This window comes from Bombus vosnesenskii, unplaced genomic scaffold, assembly GCF_011952255.1.
Source record: "Bombus vosnesenskii isolate JDL3184/JDL3185 unplaced genomic scaffold, Bvos_JDL3184-5_v1.1 scf7180000013395, whole genome shotgun sequence".
NCBI classification, from domain to species: domain Eukaryota; kingdom Metazoa; phylum Arthropoda; class Insecta; order Hymenoptera; family Apidae; genus Bombus; species Bombus vosnesenskii.
In genome coordinates this window covers 166,271-190,383 of record NW_022883020.1, presented here as the reverse complement: position 1 = coordinate 190,383, position 24,113 = coordinate 166,271, and the positions used below count along the sequence as shown (strand labels likewise).

At 33.3% G+C, this 24,113-nt stretch overlaps 1 protein-coding gene across 4 annotated transcripts; it reads left to right on the top strand.

Moving 5' to 3' along the window:
* Positions 1–96: 96 nt before the first annotated feature.
* Positions 97–12,804, top strand: LOC117237653 (ran-binding protein 9). Of its 4 annotated transcripts, XR_004494043.1 has the most exons (9): positions 97–361; positions 4,403–4,758; positions 4,925–5,112; positions 6,643–6,755; positions 6,859–7,287; positions 7,575–7,895; positions 8,240–8,423; positions 9,395–9,560; positions 11,525–12,804. XR_004494043.1 is itself a non-coding variant. In XM_033501824.1 (7 exons), exons 1-7 carry the CDS (start codon positions 163–165, stop codon positions 8,371–8,373), a joined length of 1,740 nt encoding a protein of 579 aa, XP_033357715.1. In that variant the 5' UTR covers positions 97–162; the 3' UTR covers positions 8,374–8,781. The 4 variants fall into 4 exon arrangements, 1 of the variants encoding a protein (XP_033357715.1); XR_004494041.1 differs by lacking the exon at positions 9,395–9,560; XR_004494042.1 differs by lacking the exon at positions 11,525–12,804 and having other exon boundaries at positions 9,395–9,711.
* The last annotated feature ends 11,309 nt before the right edge of the window (positions 12,805–24,113 follow it).

Below are 24,113 nucleotides of genomic sequence, written 5' to 3'. Positions count from 1 at the left end.
GATGTCAGCACTAGTGCAAATCGAAAATTTCCTCGATGAAGTAGATTATCTATATATCGAGGACTTCATGAACCCGAAGGTAAAGTTGAGTTGCGCAGGAGTGTTGCGCAGTCAGTCAAGCAGAGTCCACTGGCGAAAGTAGTGGGGCTGCCCAGGAGAAAGATGGCCGCTACCAGCGAGGAACCGAGTGTTATGGAGCCTTCTCAGACTAATTCCGGGCAAAGTCAGTCCGTTGATCCATTAAAGATGCTTTATCCGATGGTAAACGAAGAGGAAACACCGCTGCCACGTTCGTGGAGCCCCAAGGACAAGTACAATTACATCGGCCTCTCCCAAAACAATCTTCGTGTTCACTACAAAGGTACGTTTCTCATTTCGATCCTCTATATCTCTCAACGACTTTTCATTTTGCCACCCAGAGAATTCTCGCGGACGATTTTTAACATTGCCCGAAACGAAGGATCGAGGAACGATCCCGGCCAATAGGATTCGAATTCTTGCTTGATACGGACGAATCGTTTGACGGAGCTGTAATATCGATTGAAAATGGCAGGGCTCCGTTTCGCGTGTGTCAGCGACCTAAACAAAGGAATCAGCTGATCGGTCATGGTCTCTATTCGACTTTCTCTCGATCGCTCGGTTATTATTTCTCTATCGTGTGTAAACATTTATTTTAAATAGCAAGTGGATCGAGATCCCTTATGATTAAAGTGTCGGGGTTCTGGCGATGATTTTTCCGGATATTCATGAGAAAAATGAATCTGCGTAGAGAAGGCGCAATGGCAATGACAGCTGCGATGTTTGAACAGTTACTTTTCTCTCTCCTGCTCGCCCACAGCTTCCACGTATTTACCCTCTCTCGCGCACTCGCTCGCGAGCTCTTCTTCGCTCCTGCTCCCCCCTGGCCTCTCGTCGTCAATCAGTTTCGAAGTGGACGAATTTTTTCACTGTTTTCTACCATTGGTATTTATTCGTATTTATTATGTATATATAGTTGTTGAATAAATCCATGAAAATTTCGATGAACGACAAGAATCGTGTTATTGTTATTGTTGTTATATCCTGATTTCCAAATTAAGGTCGAGGCTGTCTAAATATTAACTATTTTGTGTTTGAAAAAGATTGTGTTAAAAAGTAGCCAGAAGGATCTTTTTCTCTTTAAGTAAGAAAAGAATCTAGGAATTGCGTTGTACTTCCATTTAATTAATATCGAGTGATTATTTGTTTCAGTGATTATTGATAATGCTAGGAGTAATACTTTTAGATTCATAAAATGAATACATATTACTGTACATTGAAAGGTATGAAAGATAGATCAATCGCAGAAGACATATCGGTTAGTAAATAAACTGTCAGTAAAATGTTTTATATTATGATTTCATTGGCTATATTAACAAATTAATGTAAATGTTTTGCATTTATGATAGATTTGGAAATTTTCTGCAGCAAATACCATAAATTAAAATATATTATTTGCATTTTTAGAATTGCACTTTAATAACAAATTGAAATGAAATTTGTTCGGTTATTATTCACACTTGATCCTTTTCAACTATTTATTCTCTTATTTAATATTTTTGCCCTGTTTTGCAATTTTATATTCGTTCTTTGTATGTAGATTATAAAGTGGCTTTTAAATCTTTTGTGAACAAGTACAGACATACTCAAAGAAGATTAAAATATAACAACCTTAATTCTTTTCCATTTCCGTTTGTCACAGAGATTGTCTGTCAAGATTATACTAAATCTTTGTTTTAATGAGCTATTGTGTTGTTATAATTAAAGTAGAAACGATTAAGGCTATGAACTTTAATTACTTATAATTTATACAATCGTTCAAAGTACTGTTAATAGCCGAATAAATGTATTTAACTCGTATGTAATTTGGTATGTCGTTAATATGAGAAAGTAATACTACAACAACATCAGAAATTATATGTTTCTTTAACACCGGAATATTAATTGCATCAAATAAGTAATCATTCATACAGCGAGTCTTTGCAACTACGAGGAAATAGCATTGTAACATATCCTATTCCATAAGGGAAATAAAAGAAGTGTAATGAATTCTTAACAGTGTATGTTATTTTGTTACTATCGGCCATAGAACTTTATTCTTCCACAATTTCCATTTTTACATAATAATATTTCAATTATTTGATGGAAAAAATATCTTCTTTATCTTATTATTTAGGATTTCAAATATTTTATGATTAATGTTCAAATATTCGAGATTAAATATTATAATATTTAAACCAAATTAATTGACTAAAAACTAGTTTAATTTCTAATCTATCTAATTTATATATTTTTCTAATCATCTAATTTTTTAATGTAACATTAGTCTTATTCGTTCATTTATTCAACAATTGTTTAAATTCAACAATCGATAAAAATTTTAAAAACTAATATATTTAATAAATTGCATAGAAACAGTTTCCAAATTCTTTAATGAAAATTAAAAAATATAAAAACATGCAATTTATACTTGACCCATCCTTCTTATTTTCTCATTTCGTCCGTGTTACCGTTTCTTTCTTCCATTTTTCTATCTTCCATTTTTACTATCTTAAATTGTCTTTGCATTGTAAAAATTTTTATGGTTTTTGCTTCGTTTTATATATTTATCGTTCTAATTTCTGCTTAATGTTAAAAACAATACTCTATACAAAACTGATTCCAAGTAATTAGCAGAAGTAAGACAGACATAGAATTGTTTAAATGTACGTCGAATAAATCAAGAAGACAATTCAAACACGGGAAACTGAACTTCATACTTCTCTGTTACAATTAAATCTAATTGCAAACTTATTTTGAAAAAATCCGCGCTCTCCAATTTAATTCATTAATCTTCTCGTTGACACAATTAGCATTCACTATGAGAAAACTAGTAACTCTGGAAATGGCTATATATGAAATTGAACAAATTGACAATAAGATGGAATGAAATTATCACGAGATAATATCCTCGTAACTATTCCATTAACGAAATCCGAGCATCAAAACATCAAATAATGACTATCGAATTAAATTGTTGCAGTATTCTTGTTAATAAGGCCATTTGGATATCGTCAAATTTAATTGACCGTGGCCACACGTGCGTTTGTGTTAGTGCTCTCTCTCGTCCGTAAGCGTGCTAATCCAAACTCATTAATTACGAGCCTCTTCATTTTTCGTTAACATCAAACATCCCAAAGGAAAAAGTATTCACAGTATTCATTGACGTAGTTTAGAAAATAAATACTTGTTAGCCGTTACGATGTTTAATAATAAATATTGAGAAAATACTCTGGAGTTGAAGCGTTCGTCGGTATATATCGTATTTGCCTTTCTACTATTCTAACTTTTTAACATGTTTTCCTCATTTTGTTATTTTAATATCCGTTTTAATAATTTCGCTCGTAATTCTTATGTTTGCCTGTTCCAATAGCAAATCATAACTTACATCCTTATAAATCCTTATAAATAGATATAATTACTAATCATTATTATGGTAATATTTTCATTCTATTCTATTCTATTATTCTATTATTGGGCTATTTAAAATTACCATTAAATTGTTAACTCAACAATTTCATTCGAGATATTCAAATAGCCGCAAGTAGCTTCACAACATTCACAAACGTATGCATTATCGATTAAGTAAATCAGTGTGTACCTTTGTTTATTATTCGTGACAGACCGTGCGTTCTGTAAGTTAATTTGTTACATCGATGTTTACATAATTAACGTCCGATTATTTTGACGCAAAATGATGCGTCACAGCCAAGGTTCTACGATAGCGTTTTGTTAGACGCGTTAATAATTCTTTTGTACTTAATTATATGTGAAATGGGTAACTGTAGGTTACTAGGTCGACAAACTGCATCGCTACATTGCAAGTGCATCCAAGATTAGCGATTAGATTGTGACGGCCGATCACTTCTGTTCTCGAATTTCCTACCCTCGTGATTTTCCTCACTGTAGCTCGCTTCCTCTGAACTTATATCGAAAAGAGAGACGAAAGGGATCAATTATTTCGTAATGTCTGAGAATAAATTTAATTTTTAGAAGATAACTTATTATTTTACGTAATTATTATATCATCTTACTAAAGTATTTCCTATATACTATATCCATTATATATAATTGCAAGATTATATTTATTTCGAAAAACGTTCTTTCATTTACTACAATTCTCTGCATATAAAATAATTAATATGATGTTATTAAGATATATATTTTATTAGAAAAGTAATGATTTTAGAATTAATATTCAATATTCAAATAGTTTTACCATGTCCTCGATTTTACTTCCCTAACCTATTTACCCACCTAAAGTTCTTAATAAAATTCCTTCTAATATATGAAGCAATTGAAACACGAAATCAATAAACAATATCATACATATACACCATTTTAGGTTATGGAAAAACTCACAAGGATGCCGCAAGTGTACGTACAACGCACTGCATACCAGCAGCTTGTGGTCTCTATTATTTTGAGGTGAAGATCGTTAGTAAAGGCAGAGATGGTTACATGGGAATCGGCTTGTCTGCCCATGGGGTGAACGTGAATAGGTTGCCAGGTTGGGACAAGCACTCCTACGGGTATCATGGCGACGATGGGCACAGTTTTTGTTCCTCTGGAACAGGACAACCTTATGGGCCCACCTTCACCACAGGAGATGTAATCGGATGTGGTGTAAATCTTGTTGACAACACTGCCTTCTATACGAAGAATGGACACCATCTTGGTATCGCCTTCACTGATCTTCCGGTTAGTAGTACATACAAATTGAAAGGCTCCTAACAAAGTGAACGTTCATCCGCGTTTGTCTTCCTCCAGAAGAGCCGAAGCTAATATTTTTAATTAAGAATAACGATTTATTGCACTACTTACTAAATAACGATTCGTCGATCATTGTTCATTGTATATTTTACAGCCAAATTTATATCCAACGGTGGGTCTTCAAACTCCAGGAGAGGTAGTCGATGCAAACTTCGGACAAGAACCATTTGTATTTGACATCGATGACATGCTTAACGAACTTCGCGTCAAAACAAGATTGCAAATTATAAACTATCCCACACCAGATCACGGACAGGGCCAATGGCAAGCAGTCCTCCACAAGTGAGTTGGATCTCTTTATTTTCCTTACTGTCGTAAATATTATTACGATATGATCGAGGTACAAGTTTTGGGCGTTTCATGAAAGAAACGGGGATTGACGATTGTTCGAAAAATTCAGCTAATTATTTGGTTACACATGATCACACATGATCAGCCGAGTTGACCAGTACTTTCATGAATATGCAAACTAACTTCCATTGTTCTCCAAATTGGTCGAATGAACTGAACTCACAGCGCGTGATTGAAAATTTAATAAATTTAATAATTGCGTGCATAGTGCATCTCGTGTAATTTTCTACTACGTCAGTTTAATGTCGAATGACCTTGTAGACATATATACTTATACTCTGTCGCATAATAATATGGCGCGTACGTCGAAGATTTAGAATAAAATGTTTGTTTAAATATGTCGGAGATGAAAGGACATCGAATGGGGCCTCCCCTTTGGAACTTCGGGATAATCCCCTAATCTACCGTAATCTAGATTCTATCGTAGGCGTAATTAAACAATCGTCGTCTTTCGATCCGATTGTATTTGTTCGAGATTCGTGATAGTGAGCTTGGGCTCGAGGCGACAGCCAGTCGCCGAACGTAGCCGCGGTCACGGGATGAACGCTTTGTCTAACAAAGGTACGGAGTAATTCTATAGCTCTCCTTAAAAGAAATATTTGTAGCGGCACGCGACAGTAAACATTCCACATTCGGGTTTCTGTCCCGTGGCTCGCCACACGCAGATCCTATTCGTCGGGTATGATGGTTACCAGATGCCGACGCGTCTGCCATAGTACGTGATCAGCTAGCCCGAGGGCCGCTATAAACACTAACATCTAGTTGCCTAAAGTCCTTCAAACGGACAAGCAGTCTTTGTCCCAACTACGGGAAGATAGGAGAGACCTATTTTTCAACGAACGGCGTCTCCCATCAGCAACTTTCCCTCGAGGGCGGCTAGCATCTTTTTCTAACCACCGATATGGAGATTGACCAATTAGCAGCAACGCCAATTTTCCTCGCCTTCCGAACGAAGGCTATCCTCGATGCCTCCGAACGAGGCAATGATCTCGTGTCCTTAGACACACCCCATCATAGTTTTCCTCCGCAGCATCATCGCGACGCAAAGTCATTCTCTCGTGAGGTCGTATTAGCGAGTTACTTTGTGTCTGTACGCTCGGTGGATATTCCACGTTTTAACAAAGAGTTCGACTTAGATATTGCGAGCATGTTCATCTATCATCCCGTTGACCGCGGATTCGTTATTGAACCTAAGATCATTGTCATTAGTTTCTCGAGTATCTAATTACCACGGTTACTTGTCCAATTCTATAATAATCGTATTTGCACTAGTCAATGTATTCTCTATTGCATAACGACATCGTGTAGTCCGAACGAAGATTCGTTTCACGCCCCTAACTCTAATTCTAATGTAAACCCGACAAATATATTACGGACGTATAGTAATTCATGACACAAAAAGGACGATTTCAGAAAATTTATGCACCAAGTTCTAGAACATTTTGTTTACTTCTTCCTCAGAATGGTGTCAACATATTTGGTCCATCATGGTTACTGTGCCACTGCCGAAGCCTTTGCCAATAGTACTGGTCAGGGTTTCGAAGAAGATCTTAATTCCATTAAAAATAGACAAAGTAAGAAGCTAATACCGTTGTTCTTTTTTCTTTTTCTTTCTTTTTTTTTTTTCGTTCCTCCTTTTATAGGAGGAATATAAAAAGATAATATGCATTGTTTCAGAAATTCTAAAGCTGGTATTAGCGGGCAGAATGGGAGAAGCAATAGAATTAACCAGTCGGCTGTATCCGGGTCTCCTCGAACGGGATCCGAATCTTCTTTTCGCCCTCAAATGTCGGCAGTTCGTTGAAATGGTGAACGGCAGTGACTCGGAAATCACACAGAATTCCAATATCAATCAAACTAGTGTTATACAGTCTACGAAGGCTTACACAAAACCCTCAACAAATGGCAATGTGGAGGAGATGAATATGAACAATGCCATGAACGGTTCGACCGAACAACAGCTTGTTAATGGACAAATTGAAAACGATGTAGATATGGAAGAGAATGTTATAAACGGCATGAGAAGTAATACCGAAAACGGCTATCAAAATGGTGATTTGAATACCAACGGGTATAAGTGTCAGAACGGGGAAGACGTCGATATGGGTGAGATGTTATTGTGTTGCTTTTTATTCTCTTAATCGTGTTGCGTTTGTCGAAGTCATTCTTAGGGAAAAGACAAGAAATTTGAAGTGAAAGAAGACAATGGAACTATATTATTAAAAATTTGTGTTTATTAAATTATTCAATTTATATATCAATCACCTAAGAAAAAATATCGCAGTCCAGTTACATCTGGACAAATATTTACTAATTTGTGAAATATTTAAAAACAAATAATTTTCAATTTTAGGATATCTTCTAATGGCAAATAAATTTTTATTTGTTCCCAGAGACCAATAGTGTTAATCAAATTCAGCAACAACAGAACGGTAATTGCAATATGGAAAATACATCGAATAAGAATAACAAGAAACAGCTTTGTGGCGGGGATAAACAGGCAATCGAAAAGATGTTAGAATTCGGAAGGCAGTTATATTCCCAATCGATACATTTGCGACAACAGCACGGAAAAAACGAAAGCAATAAAAAGATGCTTCAAGATGCGTTCAGTCTTCTAGCCTATGCAAATCCATGGAACTCGCCGGTTGGTTGGCAACTCGATCCCCAGCAGAGGGAAACCGTCTGTGCGAGACTCAATTCTGCCATACTTGGTAAGAAAATTACAATTTTTAACTGGTTGTTAATTTTAAAGTGGTTGTTAAGTTGCTTATTTAATTAGAATGATTATCTAGTAATATATTCAAATTTAATAATAAAACAGCATTTCTAATGTAAAGTATCATTTCTTTTTAATTACGGTAGAAGCTAAAATATTTCTAGTCTGTGTGTATATTCACGGTATCTCATGCATTTAATAGTAACATTTTTTAAATCAACATAGCCGAATTTTATTTTTGATTTAGTCTTTAATTCTAACGTATCTTATCACGTATCTTAGTTTCACGTATTTTATTCGCATTCTAACAATTTAATGTCGATCATCTGATACTTCTAGAGTCGAGTAACTTGCCACGACGGCCACCGTTGGAAGTGGCCGCGTCTCACGCGAGAGAATTGGTACGGCTAATGTCACACGCTGGTCTGGGGGCATGCGGCTTCGCGGTCGTAGACAATATCATTCAATATTGACGGTGCCTACCCCTGCTGCCACGTCTGCTTCTTCTGCCGGCTCGAGTTTGGTTAGTAACTCTCTTACACGTAAATTACGCATCGATTAGAAGAAGCTGGGGATAGTTGATACACGTTACTATCGCACACATTATAGAAATCGCCCTGTAACATAACCGCGATTTATAGTCGTAGTTCTGTATCAACGAGGAGAAAGTGAACGAGAGAGAGGGAGAGAGAGAGAGAGAGAGAAAAGGATTGTCCTACGTTGTACGTTTCTAAATTAAGCCACTACCTTTGTGATAAGAAGAGGATTATACATCCCGTGGCCCGTTCAAACGATCACGATTTTATTGATTTTGTTCACTTTTGCTGATAATAAAATGTCCGTTCTCTGTGGATTGAATAAAGCATTTTGATTTTTGTTCACTGCTCCGCCATTCGAGAAATCGGCTCTTTTCATCTGTTCTCGTTCTTTGTTCTCCCAATGGAACTGTAATTCCTTATTTTTTTCTTGCAATGAATAACTATTACTATAATTTAGATTCTGTGGTTAAAACAACGATGAATTATCGACGTTGTCCTCTATTGGATGAATTTATGCGAATGAGAGAGTATGTTTCGCTTCTTGGATTTTTGTAAAAGAGTTTCTGGACGACAATAACAAAATTATATTTACGTTGTTGTAATTGAGATATTGTTATTATTAAATATGCAGAAAGCTAGTCACCATTGTAAATCGTGCAATTTTTACCGAGGGTGATGCTTTTTCGAGATTTGTCAAGTTGATATGTATCAATTATCCCCGGACTTTCGACAGGAATGTTTCCGCATCTTTGTACATTTTTACTTCCGATGTAGATAGCGACTCGTTTAACCATTCACATAATTTATGACCATTTACACGTGTATCTTGTAAAGAGAACGGGATAGTGTATGGCTCTTTAGTTGACATCATTTTTGTAAACTAGCTTTAACATCATTTTCATGTAACTGGTACATACACATATATTTGACTTTATATATTTTTCTAAAATTATAGGAGGTTTTAAAATACAACAACGTCTCATTGAATCACTCTTTAACATCCATACAGGAATCCTTTTGTTTTCTCATGCGTTAAGAAAGACGAAATTATATATATTTTCTCTTGTTTTTCTCACTTGATTTCATAAATGGTGCTGTAATTAGAGATTAAGATAATACAGGTATTGTGAATTCGAATTCTTTGTATCTCTGTTCCTGCGGTAATAATGGAATACATATAATTTTGTGAGGTTAAGTGCTTTACGAATTTGTTTCTTGATGTAATTGTACCAACAAGTGTTCTTATTGCGAGAAACTATTTTCAAATTCTAGGAAAAGAAAGTTATTGCAATATTCAATATTAACGAATAGATTCTAGTGTTATGTTTGCGCATATTTTCGAAACTATACGTTTTTAATAGCTTTTCTGATTTTTCATTGTGGTCAAGCTGAAATGTTAATTAAGTATACATGGAAAAAGTTATGAATATTTTTCCAAAATTTTATATTACATTATATTATATTATACTATATTATATTATATTATGTTATGTTATGTTATATTATATCATATTATATTATATTACATTATATTATATTATATTATATTATATATCATATTATATTATATTATATATTATTGTATCATTTTTTATTTTAATTTTCACAATACTCATTGTATAAAAGATAGCTTGAAATATACATTAGCGATTTAGTTTTAAGTTCAATTAATTTTTTAATGTTTTAGCAGCCATTTATTTATCGGCATTATGACTTTTTCGAACATATATGAGAACTTATGGTATGTAAAGTAAATAGATAAACGCAGCTCGACGAATTTATTTTATAAAAATTAATAATTAATTAAAATAATATACGATCCTTGTTGGAAAAGATTTTTAAAAACTCTAATTTTGCTTTTTTATTATGTCAGGATTTGTGGTAATCCTAAAAACGATATAGTAATTTCTGTATAAAAGAAGCAAAATCGTTATTGTATATCTACGTCATCAATTACATTTACTTTGGTCAAGCTTTAATTAGAAACAAAAATGCAACAATGAAAATACTATTGTAAATATATTGTTGTAAATTGTTTCGACCAGAAGCTATACAAAACTTTGTACAATTTTATAATGTGAAACTTGACACGTGTGAGATATAATTAAAATCCATGAATTTCACTTTTGGTGCGCAATATTTAAATCGCGTTGAATCAAATGTGCTCATGCGCATCTGCCAAAAGCATAAGTATTAATAAAACGAAAACTTTTTTAATAAAACCTATATATTTTAAATATTCAGTATACAAATGGAAATTTTGAAAATCAACGACTGTATAATCATCAGTGGACTCAATTTTTTGAATAATTAATTTTTTGTATAATAAAATATATCTAGCAGCAAAAAAGAAGTTGAACAATTATTATCGTTAATTATATAATACAAATATTTCTAAATTGTGTGAATTTTTTTTTTTTTCTTTCATTATAATGATCATGAATATATATATATAGAAAAATTAAATGTTATAAAGTATATTAAGTACCTATATGAATGTACGTATGTATGAAGATGAGAATTTTTAAGGATGAATGAAAGCTTTAAACTATTATTAATATAACAATGATACTTTATTGTCAATATTTATATTAATCATAAAGATTTTTAAAAATATTTTTCATAAAATTCACTTCTGCCTTCATAAACATCTCCTGTGCTTGTGTCATGATTTATATGCAAAATTCTGGAAGCTGATTATAAAAAAGTCAGTCATCTGTTTGATCGTTTCATTTATATAGAAAGTACATTGTTAAACTGTTACTATTATTTCATCCGTTAAAGAATAATTTAAAAAATAATTCTATTTTTTATATTTTACATATCTTTGCGTATTATCTATGCTCTATGCATTTTTGCTCCTTTAAATATGCACATTATAAGCACGTAAAAATCTACAGTCTAGTTATGACTTGCTAATCAATTTCTGAAATCATAAAATTCCTTACATCTCTCTATATCATTAGTCAAATTATAAGAAAACAGGCACAAAAGTCCAAAAGAAGTCAGTCATGTTGAAAGAATCGAATGTAATTGGAAATCGTGTCAGAAACGTGTGCTGATATAGCGATCCTGTTTGTTCTAGGATATGGAGACGGAACGTGGAGCAGATAATATTTTTGCAGCAACAACTTCGCGACATCGCGTGCCTCTTCAGCTAGAGTCCGGCAGTTGGCTCTCTGGCTCGATCTCACACAGCTACACCTGACACACAATCGTCTAACATAATATACACGCTCGAGACCCACCAAAAGTAAACAATGTTACATGGCAACGTGGATGAGAACGAAGATGATTGCTAAATGATCGTTATTCGAAGAACGATGAACATTGATTGAAGTTTTCCAGAGTCCAAACAAGAAAACTGCTTTAACGAAATGAAGCACGAAAAAGAAGAAGAAAAAGGAGAAGAAGAAGGGAAACGATCTTAACGACCACGAACGGACGTGTAGAGAGGAAATAGTTAGAATTAACAGTCAAACTTAAGGCAAACGAAGTTCCGAGGACGTAGATGGCGCTGGTGATGTAAGAAACATGAGGGAACATAAATACGGTATTGAGGCTGGAAATGAGTTCGTTTTCACTATAATAAAGTGATTTTGGACATGGAAGAGATTGATGATCGAAGACGGTGAACAAGCTTGAGGCGGAGGATGACGTGTAAACACCTGCCAAGACGACCCTTTTCTCGTTTCCTCTTTCTAGCCCTGTAACTTACCATCATCTTGAGATTGTTCCCTCGTTCCCATAATAGATCGAGTCGTTTTCCGCAATGGGACGTGCTTTCGTATTTTCGTGTAATTTATCATCAACAGACGATGAATAACTCTCTTCAGGTGGGTTTCTAACATCATTCATCTGGCCTTCCTTTCAATTAATATTTTCCTCTAACTTTCTTGTTTAACCTCACATTCGTTGCTCCTATTTTACGTGATAAAATTTCAATTCATATTTCACGAAATTCGCAGCTCATTCTCTGCTGTTTCGATCTTGTCAATTATAGATGTTTGGCTAAAAGTAGCGACTGAAATTTTTGTTCCATTCAATGTTCAGAATTATTGTAGCACTTTTAAACGAATTTTATTTTATTCAATTTTTTAGTGCACTGCCTCCTTGTATATTCTGTTAACTTTTTTTACGTTTGCTTCTTTTTGCGATTAAAATCTCTGACACATGATTCGTCGCATGATAGCTGACAACCAGTCAGCATCGCCCTTTTATTGAGAAAATGAACGAGAAAAGAGTCTCGTCGATACAACTACGATTAATTAATCCCTCGTCGATTATTTTGATAGCCTTTCTAATCGTATGGTCAACGAGTCGATTTTTGTATCAATTGTTAGCTCTTAGTGAAACAAAAAAGAAGGAAAACATAAAACTCAAAAGGATAATATATAAATAAATAGGAATATTCTCCTTTTATAATTATCGTAAATTAAGGTTAGAAGTAACGTGAGAATCGCGTTCTCTGTTCGACGATCGTTCTATTTCCACCTGATTTTCACAGCAAACGACGGAATTAAAGGAAGGATAAAGCAATAATCCTTGACTTTTAACTATTTTCTTTCCTCTATTTTTTTGGTATTAGTTTCTCCCTTTTTTTTTCTTTTTGTAGGTCGTCTTGTAAATTTTTATTATTGTCTAATGTTAGAAAATCGATTTAATGACCGTTAAGTATCTTCGTTTCAATTTTATTCGCCCTACGTTGTAATTAAGGAATACATTGTGTGATTACGAGAGAAAATTTGTAAAAAAGGAAACCAAAGAAAAAATAGACAAAAAAAATGACAAAGAGTGTGTCGAACTTGAGCGACGAAATTAACTAAAAAAACAAATGGGAAATTATACGAACCTGAATGATTGTAAGTGGTCGAAGATTATTGGAGTTATATAGTGAAAATTAATAAAAGTTATATAATTAAACAGAACGTTGTAAAATATGCGGTGTTTTATATTTCTATCTTTTTCTCTCTAATGATTCATTCGTTTAAAATATTTCTTTCTGTAAATTTTAATTAACTACTTATAAATGTTTGTAAAAAAATTCGAAAGTTTCGATTAGACACAACCTGTGGTTTTAAATTAAGCGGATGGAAAATTGAACATTTTTATACTTAGCATTAACGTTGAAGTTTAGTAAATTAAAATAGCGATCCTCTCGATTGTATAAGTTTCATTAAATCAATTAGTAAATTGATTAGTATAATTATAGAAATGAGATTTTATATTAAAAATTGTATAGGATTTGTTAGTTTGAATTTTTCTAACCAAAACTAATCGTCTCATCGAAATCAGAATTTCTTTATAGTTGCGGAAGAAGGTAAAGAAATAATTAAAAAGATAACAATTATGCGAATGTAAAGAAGATTTTCGGCCATGGAACGAGGGAACGATTGTAACAGTTTATAACAAAAAAGTAATAGGAGGCGAAGTAAGAAGGTTGCGACGAAAACTGAATACACAACTGTATAAGTAACAACAATAATAATGACGATGACGAAGTTGCAAAAGAATTACTCAATTAATTAAAAAACAAAAAGAAGGAGCATACATACATATATATATATATACATATATACACACACATATATATATACATACACACACACACACACACACACATATGTATTTATATGTATGTATGAAACAATCTTGTATTCTACGATAAGTAATTGTTTTTTATATGCGACATAGTATATTATATTATATAATACGCGATACGTATATATACATGTGTATGTATTCGTACATGCAAAAGGTATATAAACATGTATATGTGTGTAAATGAAACAAAAAGAAGAAAAAAAAAAACGAAAGAATTAATATCGTATGAACTAATAGTGTACGTGTGAGATTTCAAGGAAAAAATGTTTATTAATTCATTTTGTATGTGTGTGTATATGTATAGGGCACACATACATATCTCTGTATGTATCTCTGTATTCGTGTCGTTCTAGATACATATACGCAAGCATAGCAACTGTTTGAAATTTGAATTCATAAGGACGAATGGATTCGAGTGCGTGCGAAAGAGAGGCTGAGATTAGTTAAAACAAATAAGAGAGAAAGAGCGAATGCTTCGAGCGAATTCGTTGATTCCGTATGACCGATGGAAGAGGAAAAAAATACAATTTGACGACTTTTAGTGTTAAACGTTTTCTGTACTATAGGTAGAGAGCCATGAGTATCTTGCGAATAATACAGTATGATTTGGAGACATTGTTCGTTGAATTCTGTTTCTGTCATTCACTGCAACAAAAACCCTGCAAACTTTTTCTCTACGTTCACTTTTCTTAAAGAGGATTGCAAGAGGTATTTTTCATATTTTTTTAGTAAGTAATGTATAAGTTACGAAATTTGTGGATTATATTAATTTATATAAGAAGTGATTTTATTATTTTATTTTTTTTACAATAGTATGTTTTATTAATGATTAGTTAATGTTGGTAGGATTTTCTTTATTTCGTTAAGAATAAATTATTGACGTTGGCGTCATCTTGATTCAGTTTGACGTTCTTCAGGAATTTTAAGGTATCTGTCACATGTTCCTGTAACATTAATCCTAAGAGAGAGAAAGAGAGAGAGGGAGAGAGAGAGAGTGAGTATAATTTGTACTTCTGCTCTTCGGTATTGATAAAATTTCTTTATTCGTAGACTAAAGAGATGTACGGAATGGTATTTTCAATATTTAATTTTTGTCTAAATAGGTTCATTGGCATCGTCATTGGTTTCTCAATCTTTTCCATTATTACATAGTTAAATAATTTATTTTATATATTTAAAGTTATTGATGATCTCTATATTATCCATAATTGATATTATCGGTTTTGTTAAGTTACCACATGTTGATCATCTTCTTTTAACTTTACCAACATATATATAAAAATTAAAGTATGTAAATCACATTTAAAAAGTTGAGTTCATTACAATAAATGTCGCCCAATAGATGTATACATTCAATAATACATAATACTATTATACTTATAAGTTATATGGAAAAGAGCATAACATCTAAAGAATTCATAGAACCGGAAATATGAATTGCTCCTTAAATTTATTTTATCACGACCAAATGTTTCATAAAATATGCAAATAACAAAATCAACGCTTTTAACTTTTTTAACGCTTTTAAATCTGGAAATGCTAATAAATTAGCAAAAAGCTAATAGGTCGTGTCAGATGGTTAAAAGTCATCATATTTTCGTCTCCTGGATGCCAGGGATCTTTTTGACGAGTGTCAAACGTTCATCATTAATTCTTTTTCAACATGGTCATATTTACTATTGAAACTTTATTCTTGGTTCTCGTCGTTGAGGTATTATATATATATATATATATATATATATATATATATATATATATGTATATATATCTCGCAAATTTTTGTGCAAATTTATAGTTTTATAAACGTAAGTAGAGAAATAGAATCTATGTTGTCGTACAAAAGTGGCTTTATCTATTAAAAATTACGAATACGTTACTTTGGATATTTTATGTATATCTTAAATTTCGTATAATCGCATAAAAATTAAAACCTGAAAATGTCCCTTGCATAGTGGTAGGAAATCGTGGTAGGGAAAATTTCAAACGGTCGAGCGCGTTTTCGATCCCGCGGGGCATCAGTCGATTCTCGCCTCGAATCTCGATGAAAATCCCGCGCATGCGTGTTGTGTGATTTCTCCTCGCCATCCCATAGGCACGGGTGGTGGGGCCAGTCGGTGGATCGATCGACGTCCCGTCGAACCTCGCGGCCGTAAGCGCCGCTGCGCCTCTGGGCGGGGCGAGAGGGCGCTTCAGTCGTGTACTGGAGCCCACCAGGGTCGCGTCCAGCACCTCGAACGCTTCGGAGTTGCTCGTTCGCTCGGGTCTCTCTCGTTTCTCTCCATCAACCTTTCGAAAAAGAAAAAAGACACTCCTCGTGTCTTTAGGGGCTGTGTTCTGAACTAAACTTCGAAATAGACGCGTGATCCTTCAACGCATATATAAAAAGCGAGCGAGAAAGAGAGAAAGAGAGAGAAAGAGAGAGCCAAACGTGAGAGCTTAGTTAATATAGTGTTCCATCTCCGATTCGAGATATCCTTCCTTCGCTCGTATATACCCTGTAGTAGTAGTTGGAAACTCGAGGATCGTACTATTCCTGTTAGTACTATAGTTCCAGCGACGCGGATCAACCAGTGATCGTTCCAACGCGGCGCGGCTTGTATCGTCCTCGAAGACACGAGATCGTATCCGTACCAGGATATTTCTGTTTCCTTCGAATCGCTCAATTAATCCGTGGATTCTATATAGTTGTTCGTACTCGATCGTTCTCGTCGGTTTGAACATTTTATTACGTTCGACTGTTTCGGTTCTTCGAACGGAGCCGGTCGTATCGATTCGAGAGGTGATACGGGCGTACATAGATAGAGATACACGCATAGTGAGACAAGTGAGATATACATTGGAGAGGTGTGTAAAAAGGGTTTCGGAAGTATCCACGGGGAAGAGGTGTCTATGTACGCGACCGGAGACACGGAGAGCTACCCTGGTACCTAGCGGACGACGCGGGGTGGCTTCACCAGTGAGTCTCAGCTTTACGCCCTTCTTTTCGCGAGCTGATTCACCGTCACGCTTGCTTTCGACGCTTTACAATAGCATTTCGAGGTCTGTTCGCGAAAAGTGATATTTTATTGTTAATCTTGATCTCTCAGAAACCAAATTGATCGATTTCATTCTTTCTGCGGATTGTTCCGTTTTATTGCACAGATATGGGATTTAATCGCCACGGTTCATAAGAATAAATGAATTACAGTCACCATGAAGTGACCATTTTTATTTGAAAGAAGCGTATACACTATTTACATGAATATAGGTATGGGATTAATAGTCAATTTTTAAGAATAACCGAGTCGTAGACATGCATAAGAACATCTTTATATATTATATAGAGGGCATCTCTTTTGTTTAACATTAAGTAAAATATATATAAATTTCGAGTTAGATAGAGCATATATAACAGTAGTATAACAGTAAGATATTTATTTCCTAACGTGCAAAAAAAGGAAATACTATCTTGTCATAGAATACATTGACTTTGTAGAGAAATTTTGTAACACTTTGTTTTAATGAAAATGGTCTTTATATAGGGTTTACATAGAATATCGTGGGTAACTAATAGCGACTATACCTCCATAAGTTGGTTTATTATAAGAAAGTGACATGTATGATCTTGTATATTTTCTAATTTATGGAGTTGATCAGTTTGGCGTCTGAACGACTCACTTAGTATTAGAATTGAAGCAAAGAAATCAGAATGAAAGCTTGAAATCACTACGTGCTCCATGGAATCTAGTGGTTAAGAATGCTAAATTTTTTTGCTAGGAAAGCTTTTAGAAAAATATCTATCGGCATAAAGAAAATTTCGACTGATTTTGAATTAATGACGAGATTACCTGAAAATTTGATACGACTGATGATGACTGGGAGAATGATTTCAGGCTTTCGACCGGTAGTGTATATATGAAAAAATATATAGGGTGTCCGATAACGTGCAGTACTAGTGAACAGGGTGTGATTCCCCGTAGAAAAATAAATCAGTAATAAAGAACAAAATTTTCTAAGACGAGATGATCAAGTTTGAAAATATATCGAACATACGCGAAATTGATTTTTTGTTGAAGCCGGAGTTTTATTTTACAGAATTATATTCTTCATTCTCGATTTATTTTTGGGTGTAAAATAACCACCTACTGATTTTTTAGGTGTGAGTGTGAATCAAATATATGTATACTTGACAAATTTTTCAATTCGATTTTCTTGGAAACAAAACTATGTTAATAAATTTTATTCTTTATTTTCGATTTATTTTTGCATGCAAAATAACCTTCTACGGATTGTTTAATAGCAAATATCCTAATTTACGTGTATTCACAAGCTTTTCTTTACCCTTGATCTTCTCGAAAAACGAAGCGTAGAAATATTTTGTTCTATATTTTCGACTTATTTTTCCACATAGAATCTCCTCCTTACTATATCACAATTACCGAGACACTGTGTATAACGAGTATTTTAGTTTGAATAATTTTACATATAATATAATGTTTCTGTATTCTATGCAAATTGTACTATTCTTTATACAACACTTCTTGTACCATCCTAACCTCACTATGACTATAAACTTCAACAAATTATTTCAATCTAATTAACCGATTATTAAACAAATTTACAAAATGCACATAATATCAAATTCAATGTTTAGATAACTGCGATTTTCTAGAATAATCGTGAATTTCTTTTTTAATTCGAAAGTTGACATAGGTTATAGATAGGTTATGATTCGATATGTTTCTATATTGGGACACGATTTTATAGAAAACGGTGTTGCGAAGTGATACATCAATATTATGATTTGACTATTACGCCTCGTTCAGTAAATATAATTGACGTTGCATAGATGTTACGTGTCGATCTGTTTCTGAATAGGATACGATTTTATTACGAAACGATGTCTCTAAGTGCTGGAACGTATCAGTACCGTGATTTCACTATTATGTCGAATGGGACAGTATTTTTCAATGTTCGATGTGCTGTTAAAGCGTAATTCAGCTTTTAAAGTGTAGAAAGTTTCAAGTATTTTTTACTTCAGTGTCTCGTTTTTCTTATACGGTTGGTATATCAGCTTATTCGTCCACCCGATTTTCAAACATTTTCGATATAAAATGGTTTTTAGTTAATATCGAACAATAGCGGTTTTAGTTAATATCGAATTCTACTCTATTATAAAATATTATACATATTTATACGTATATGAAATAAAGATATTATATTTTTGTTAATTTATTTCTTCATTTTGGATCGAGTTTCCTTTCTATTTGCTTTTAAAGAAGTAACGATTGTCTTAAGATGAATCTTGTGGTTAGAGTCGAATGGTAAATCTTTAAAAATGGGTAGAACACAGTGGAAATGAAAGATAGTTAATAAAAATATGAACGTAAGTTTATATATTTAGAGCGTTTCCTGTCATTATTCGCTCTCCATTATTTCCAAGCGAAACCAATTTTTCACGAACTAAAAGATAAAATATTATTTTCAATATGAAGTAAAGATTTGAGTAGCGTTCATAAACGTTTTATGGCTCTTGTGTTATCTATTGTTCTCCAAAATATTACAGCGGTAAGCGGTATACAAGATGTTTTAATAAATGAAAGGAATAACAGAAATTTTACTATATTTCGCTATAAAATTTTCTTTTCTCTATAAATGTGTAATATTTTTTACAAAAATATAATTTTAATATATTATATAGGTATGCTTGTCTTGTAACAGGTATAAAATGTTGAGTGCGAAACTCGAATTATTTTCTTTCTTATTTTACGTAAGTTTATACCTTCTGTCTCAAAATATAAAACGTTTTATCTTTCCTTAGAAGCAAATAACAGCGTACATATTAAAAATATCTCATGGAATACATGTCTATATATATATATATATATATATATATATATATATAAGGTGTTCCTGAAACGTCGAGTACTTTTCTTTTCTACTTGTTGCAAAGTTTTGTTTTTTGCGCAGTGAGGAACTTTTTTCCTTGAAAAGATATAATAACGTAGCATAGCTGCTTATATCTTATGCTGGCTATTTCAACAAAATTGCAAAACTTTCTTCTTATTTTATCTTATCTGTTTCGCGAAAATAAATAAACATGGATTTTTTGGAAGTACGGAACATACTCTGCATTTTTCTTAAAATCTTCAAAGAAAAAAATTGATTTATTTTATCGATTAGAAATGGTGCACGAAGTGCATCATGACGACTGTACGTGAATGTATCTGATGAAAGCCATCCAAAGTTGTTAACACGTTGGCTGTCCATGGTGATCATCGGTGACACGCATCACCCGGTCCGGCCCGGTTCTTAGAATAATTAAAATAAAGTAAATTTCATGGATTAACAAATTTTATAATATAAATTATAAATGCGAATGGCATTAGATAACATCGTCAACAAATAAAAGCGCGTAAATATCGCATGATATTTTGTAAAAAATAATTGGTACGGTATAGCATATTTGAATTGGGTAAATTGGGCAAATGTCCAGGGCAAAATATAGAAAATTTGTGTAGCAACGAACATGTTAAAAGTAATGGGGGAACATGTAGAGTGTCTGAAAAGGAAACCTGCATTTGGATCGAACATTTTTTCGCTTTCGTCCACGAGAGAGAAGTAGTTCTTCCTTGAAAACGAAATCCTTGAGTTGAAATTCTGGAAAGCATGCGCCACAGAGGTTAGAGACTGAAAAAGCGGTTTGGGAGGCAGGGGGAGAAAGAAATAGAGAAGGATGGTGAAACGCGACATTACCGATGTTACAACGTTTAAACGTTTAAACGTTTGCCTTCAAGCCGAGGCCTCGTCCCCTTTTCGAAACTTCCGAAAAGATGCTTTTATGTGACGGATCGTCAGGCGAAAGACGCGTTTTCTTTGATGGCTCGAAAGAAAATATCGCCGGCAGCGCCAACTACGAACCGAAAGACGTCCACGATTTATTATTGATACTGTGATTCTGAATGAGTTACGGCTCGATTACGCGCCTCACCCCTCTTCGACACGCGAATCGAATCTTTTTTTTTTTTTTCTTTCAATACATGTAGTTAGGTTACGTTCTTTTCTTTCACATTTCCACTAGTTTCGTTTATAAATCATTAAATTATGAGTGAAAGAATATTGTTAGTAATCTTAGTCTATACAGTTACTAGCTTTTTCTAAATCCTCGAATTGTAAGAATAGTGGAAGAGTATTATCAATAATATTAGATTACATAATGTGTATAGTAATTATGTATATAAATATATATATATATATATATAAATAATGTATAATTACTAATATAATAATATAAAAAATGGAATCGAATTTAAGACAAGTAAAAGAAACAGTAAGTTAAAGTTGAGAAATGGAGATTTCTTTACTTAAATGAACACATTAGCGAGAACGTCGAGCGATTAAAGAATCTCTCTTCGAGTAAAAAACAGCAGATGTCTCGCGTATGTATTAAAGGCTCTGCCAACACCAACAAGTGGTAAGAAATAGTCCAGTTTCAAATCTTTTTATATATAAAAAAATATGGATTTTTTAGAGCACGGTTTAAAACATGGATTGATATTTTCTATAATACACGACAGGTCGTTTTATTGTTATTTAATTGTATGACTACTATACTTCGTTATAACAATACGTATGTTAATTGCTTGGAATTTTCAATCATATTAGAAACAATAAAATTTAATATAAATAATACAATAGTATTTATTATTATTATTATATAGTATTAATTATAATATAATTTACTTATTTATAACAGTAAATTAGCATTGTTCAATCTTATAACAATAAACTACCATGTGCTGTAGAATAATAACGAGAACACATTATCTCGAAAATAAATATATTTTCAACAACGCGTGATGACATACGCGTACGTATGTATGTACTGTTTAATAATTAATTATATCGCGTTACAGGTTAAGTGATTAATCTGGCAACTTACATCATCGACATTTGGCTTCGCTTTATTGTTACGTCCTACGTACGAAATTGCATATTTTTACGATTATGTGTCGAATATTTGAACTTTATCGAATAGCGATAACCGGGCAAAATTGGCTGAAAAATGGGTGCATTGGTACGCGTCGATACGTGTTGCCGTTCTAACGTGGCTAATTGCAAACGACGTTATCAACCTAGAGTTCGTTTGCATGCTCGATAACTTTTCAGCGCGATGAGTAATTTGTTTGTTGCGTTGGTAAATCTGACGATGCGTTTTAAAGCCTATTTCTGCCTATTTCTGCCTATTTCTGCCTATTTCTGCCTATTTCAATTTTTCTAAATACGCATATCGTAATCATAATGTCTTTTACCAAATTTTCTATACTATTTCTATATTTCTTCGTGAAATTACTCGAAATTATTGTAGCCGATACGAATTCATAATATATTCGTTTTTAGATGTATTTCAATTTCGTAGAAAAGTAATATCTTTCGAACCTTATCTTATTACCTTATTGCTTATTACCAAGCAAACACTACTATATCATAGTCGTAGTAAAATACATCTAATAAACTAAAAATACAAGTAATTCTACAAGTAATAGCGAGTTATTGTTCGTAATTAATTATTATCGAACATTAAACTTTATTCCATAGAAAAATATACCTACTGTAACCTTGTATCGTACAACTGCGCCATTGAATTTCACTCTTTATACCATATGGATATATCGTCACCTCGATATCTCCGGGACTAAACCGAAGTAACGGCCGTAGTGACGATTGCGGTTCGTTTTCTGCAATGAGATATCACGGTTCTTCGAACTTCAAAGTCTCCAAGTAGGCTCTCAACTCCGAAAGCTCGTAGCCAGATAGCAAATGCCTTATCGTTAAACGCGTGAAACACGTTCCCTGACCGGCCAGAAATGATCGTTTGAATAGCTCGATTAACACCCCTTGCCTTACATATAACAGAGCTGTCCAAGCTTTACTTACCCCTCCTACTCTTCTATATCATCTTCTGTTTTAAGGTCGAGATAGAAGAAGAGGCAATAGTATACCCCATAGTACGAGGATATTTCAGGCAAGGTGATACAGACGACAATATCTTCGACTCATTCGCTAGATACTACATATATACCGAAATATAGTTTAAAGTACGTTGCTAAAATAAAATAAATAAAAGAATATATTAATTATATTTAAGTATTTCGTTGGATTCATTTTTAATTAACTTGTAGCAAAAGAAATTTCAAATTCTCGATATAATTAATAAGTCTAATTGATAACAAAATACAATTTCATCGAATGGTCATCGAGTATATGAAGGTAATTAGTTTTCGCACATACTTTACCGAAGTTGAATTTGAATGTCGCTTCCCCCCCCCCCCGGTCTTCTCCCGGTCTTTTCATGGGATTGCAGTTTGAACATAGTCAGCGAAGCTTTTTAATTACGATTCATCTTGAAATTCGTTTCGTTCGTTTAATTATTTAATTAAATTAGTCGGAGGTGAATTAAACAATTTTTAACCGAAAATTATTCGCCAAAGGTCTCTGCTTGTCTGACTGTTCTACGCTTTCGTAGAACAGGAAACTTGCAAATTCAGAGATCGCTCTTTTATACTTGAGAAACGGTTCTGTGAAATAATAATTCGCGAATTTGCTATAGAAATTATTTATACTATAAATTACGAAATATATGATTGAATCGTAATTGATAATAAATAAGATTGAACAAGTAGCTATATACGTTCATTTTTATCTAATAAACTGGAGCCAATTTTGAGATCTCGATTCAGATATTATGTTTTCGAAAGAATAAATATAAAGTTGCGCGAAAAGCGATTATGAAATGAAATCCCAAGTTAGGTATAAAATAGAATTTATGACTTAAGATTTAAATAAGAAGAACCCGGTTCTATATTCCTTAAAATAAACCTATAATGACATTCTGAGGCATAAAGGATTCACGATAAGATGGAAGTTAAGGTAGTGACCCGAAATCTATGTATGACCTGGCGTGTATAGGTTAGATGCAGCGAAACGATTCGATCGATTTCCAGGGTACATTAGCTCCCATTATCCTGTTAATATTTCAGCGAGAAAAACCGCAAATTGAATCTCTTCTTTTCCTTACATTGTTGTTTACC

Bases quoted from the DNA above. Each gene is read 5' to 3' on its own strand.
- LOC117237653 (XM_033501824.1), top strand. From the start codon at position 163: ATGGCCGCTACCAGCGAGGAACCGAGTGTTATGGAGCCTTCTCAGACT. The intron at 362-4,402 runs GTACGTTTCTCA...ACACCATTTTAG, and splicing joins TCTTCGTGTTCACTACAAAG to GTTATGGAAAAACTCACAAG. The intron at 7,896-8,239 runs GTAAGAAAATTA...TGATACTTCTAG, and splicing joins ACTCAATTCTGCCATACTTG to AGTCGAGTAACTTGCCACGA.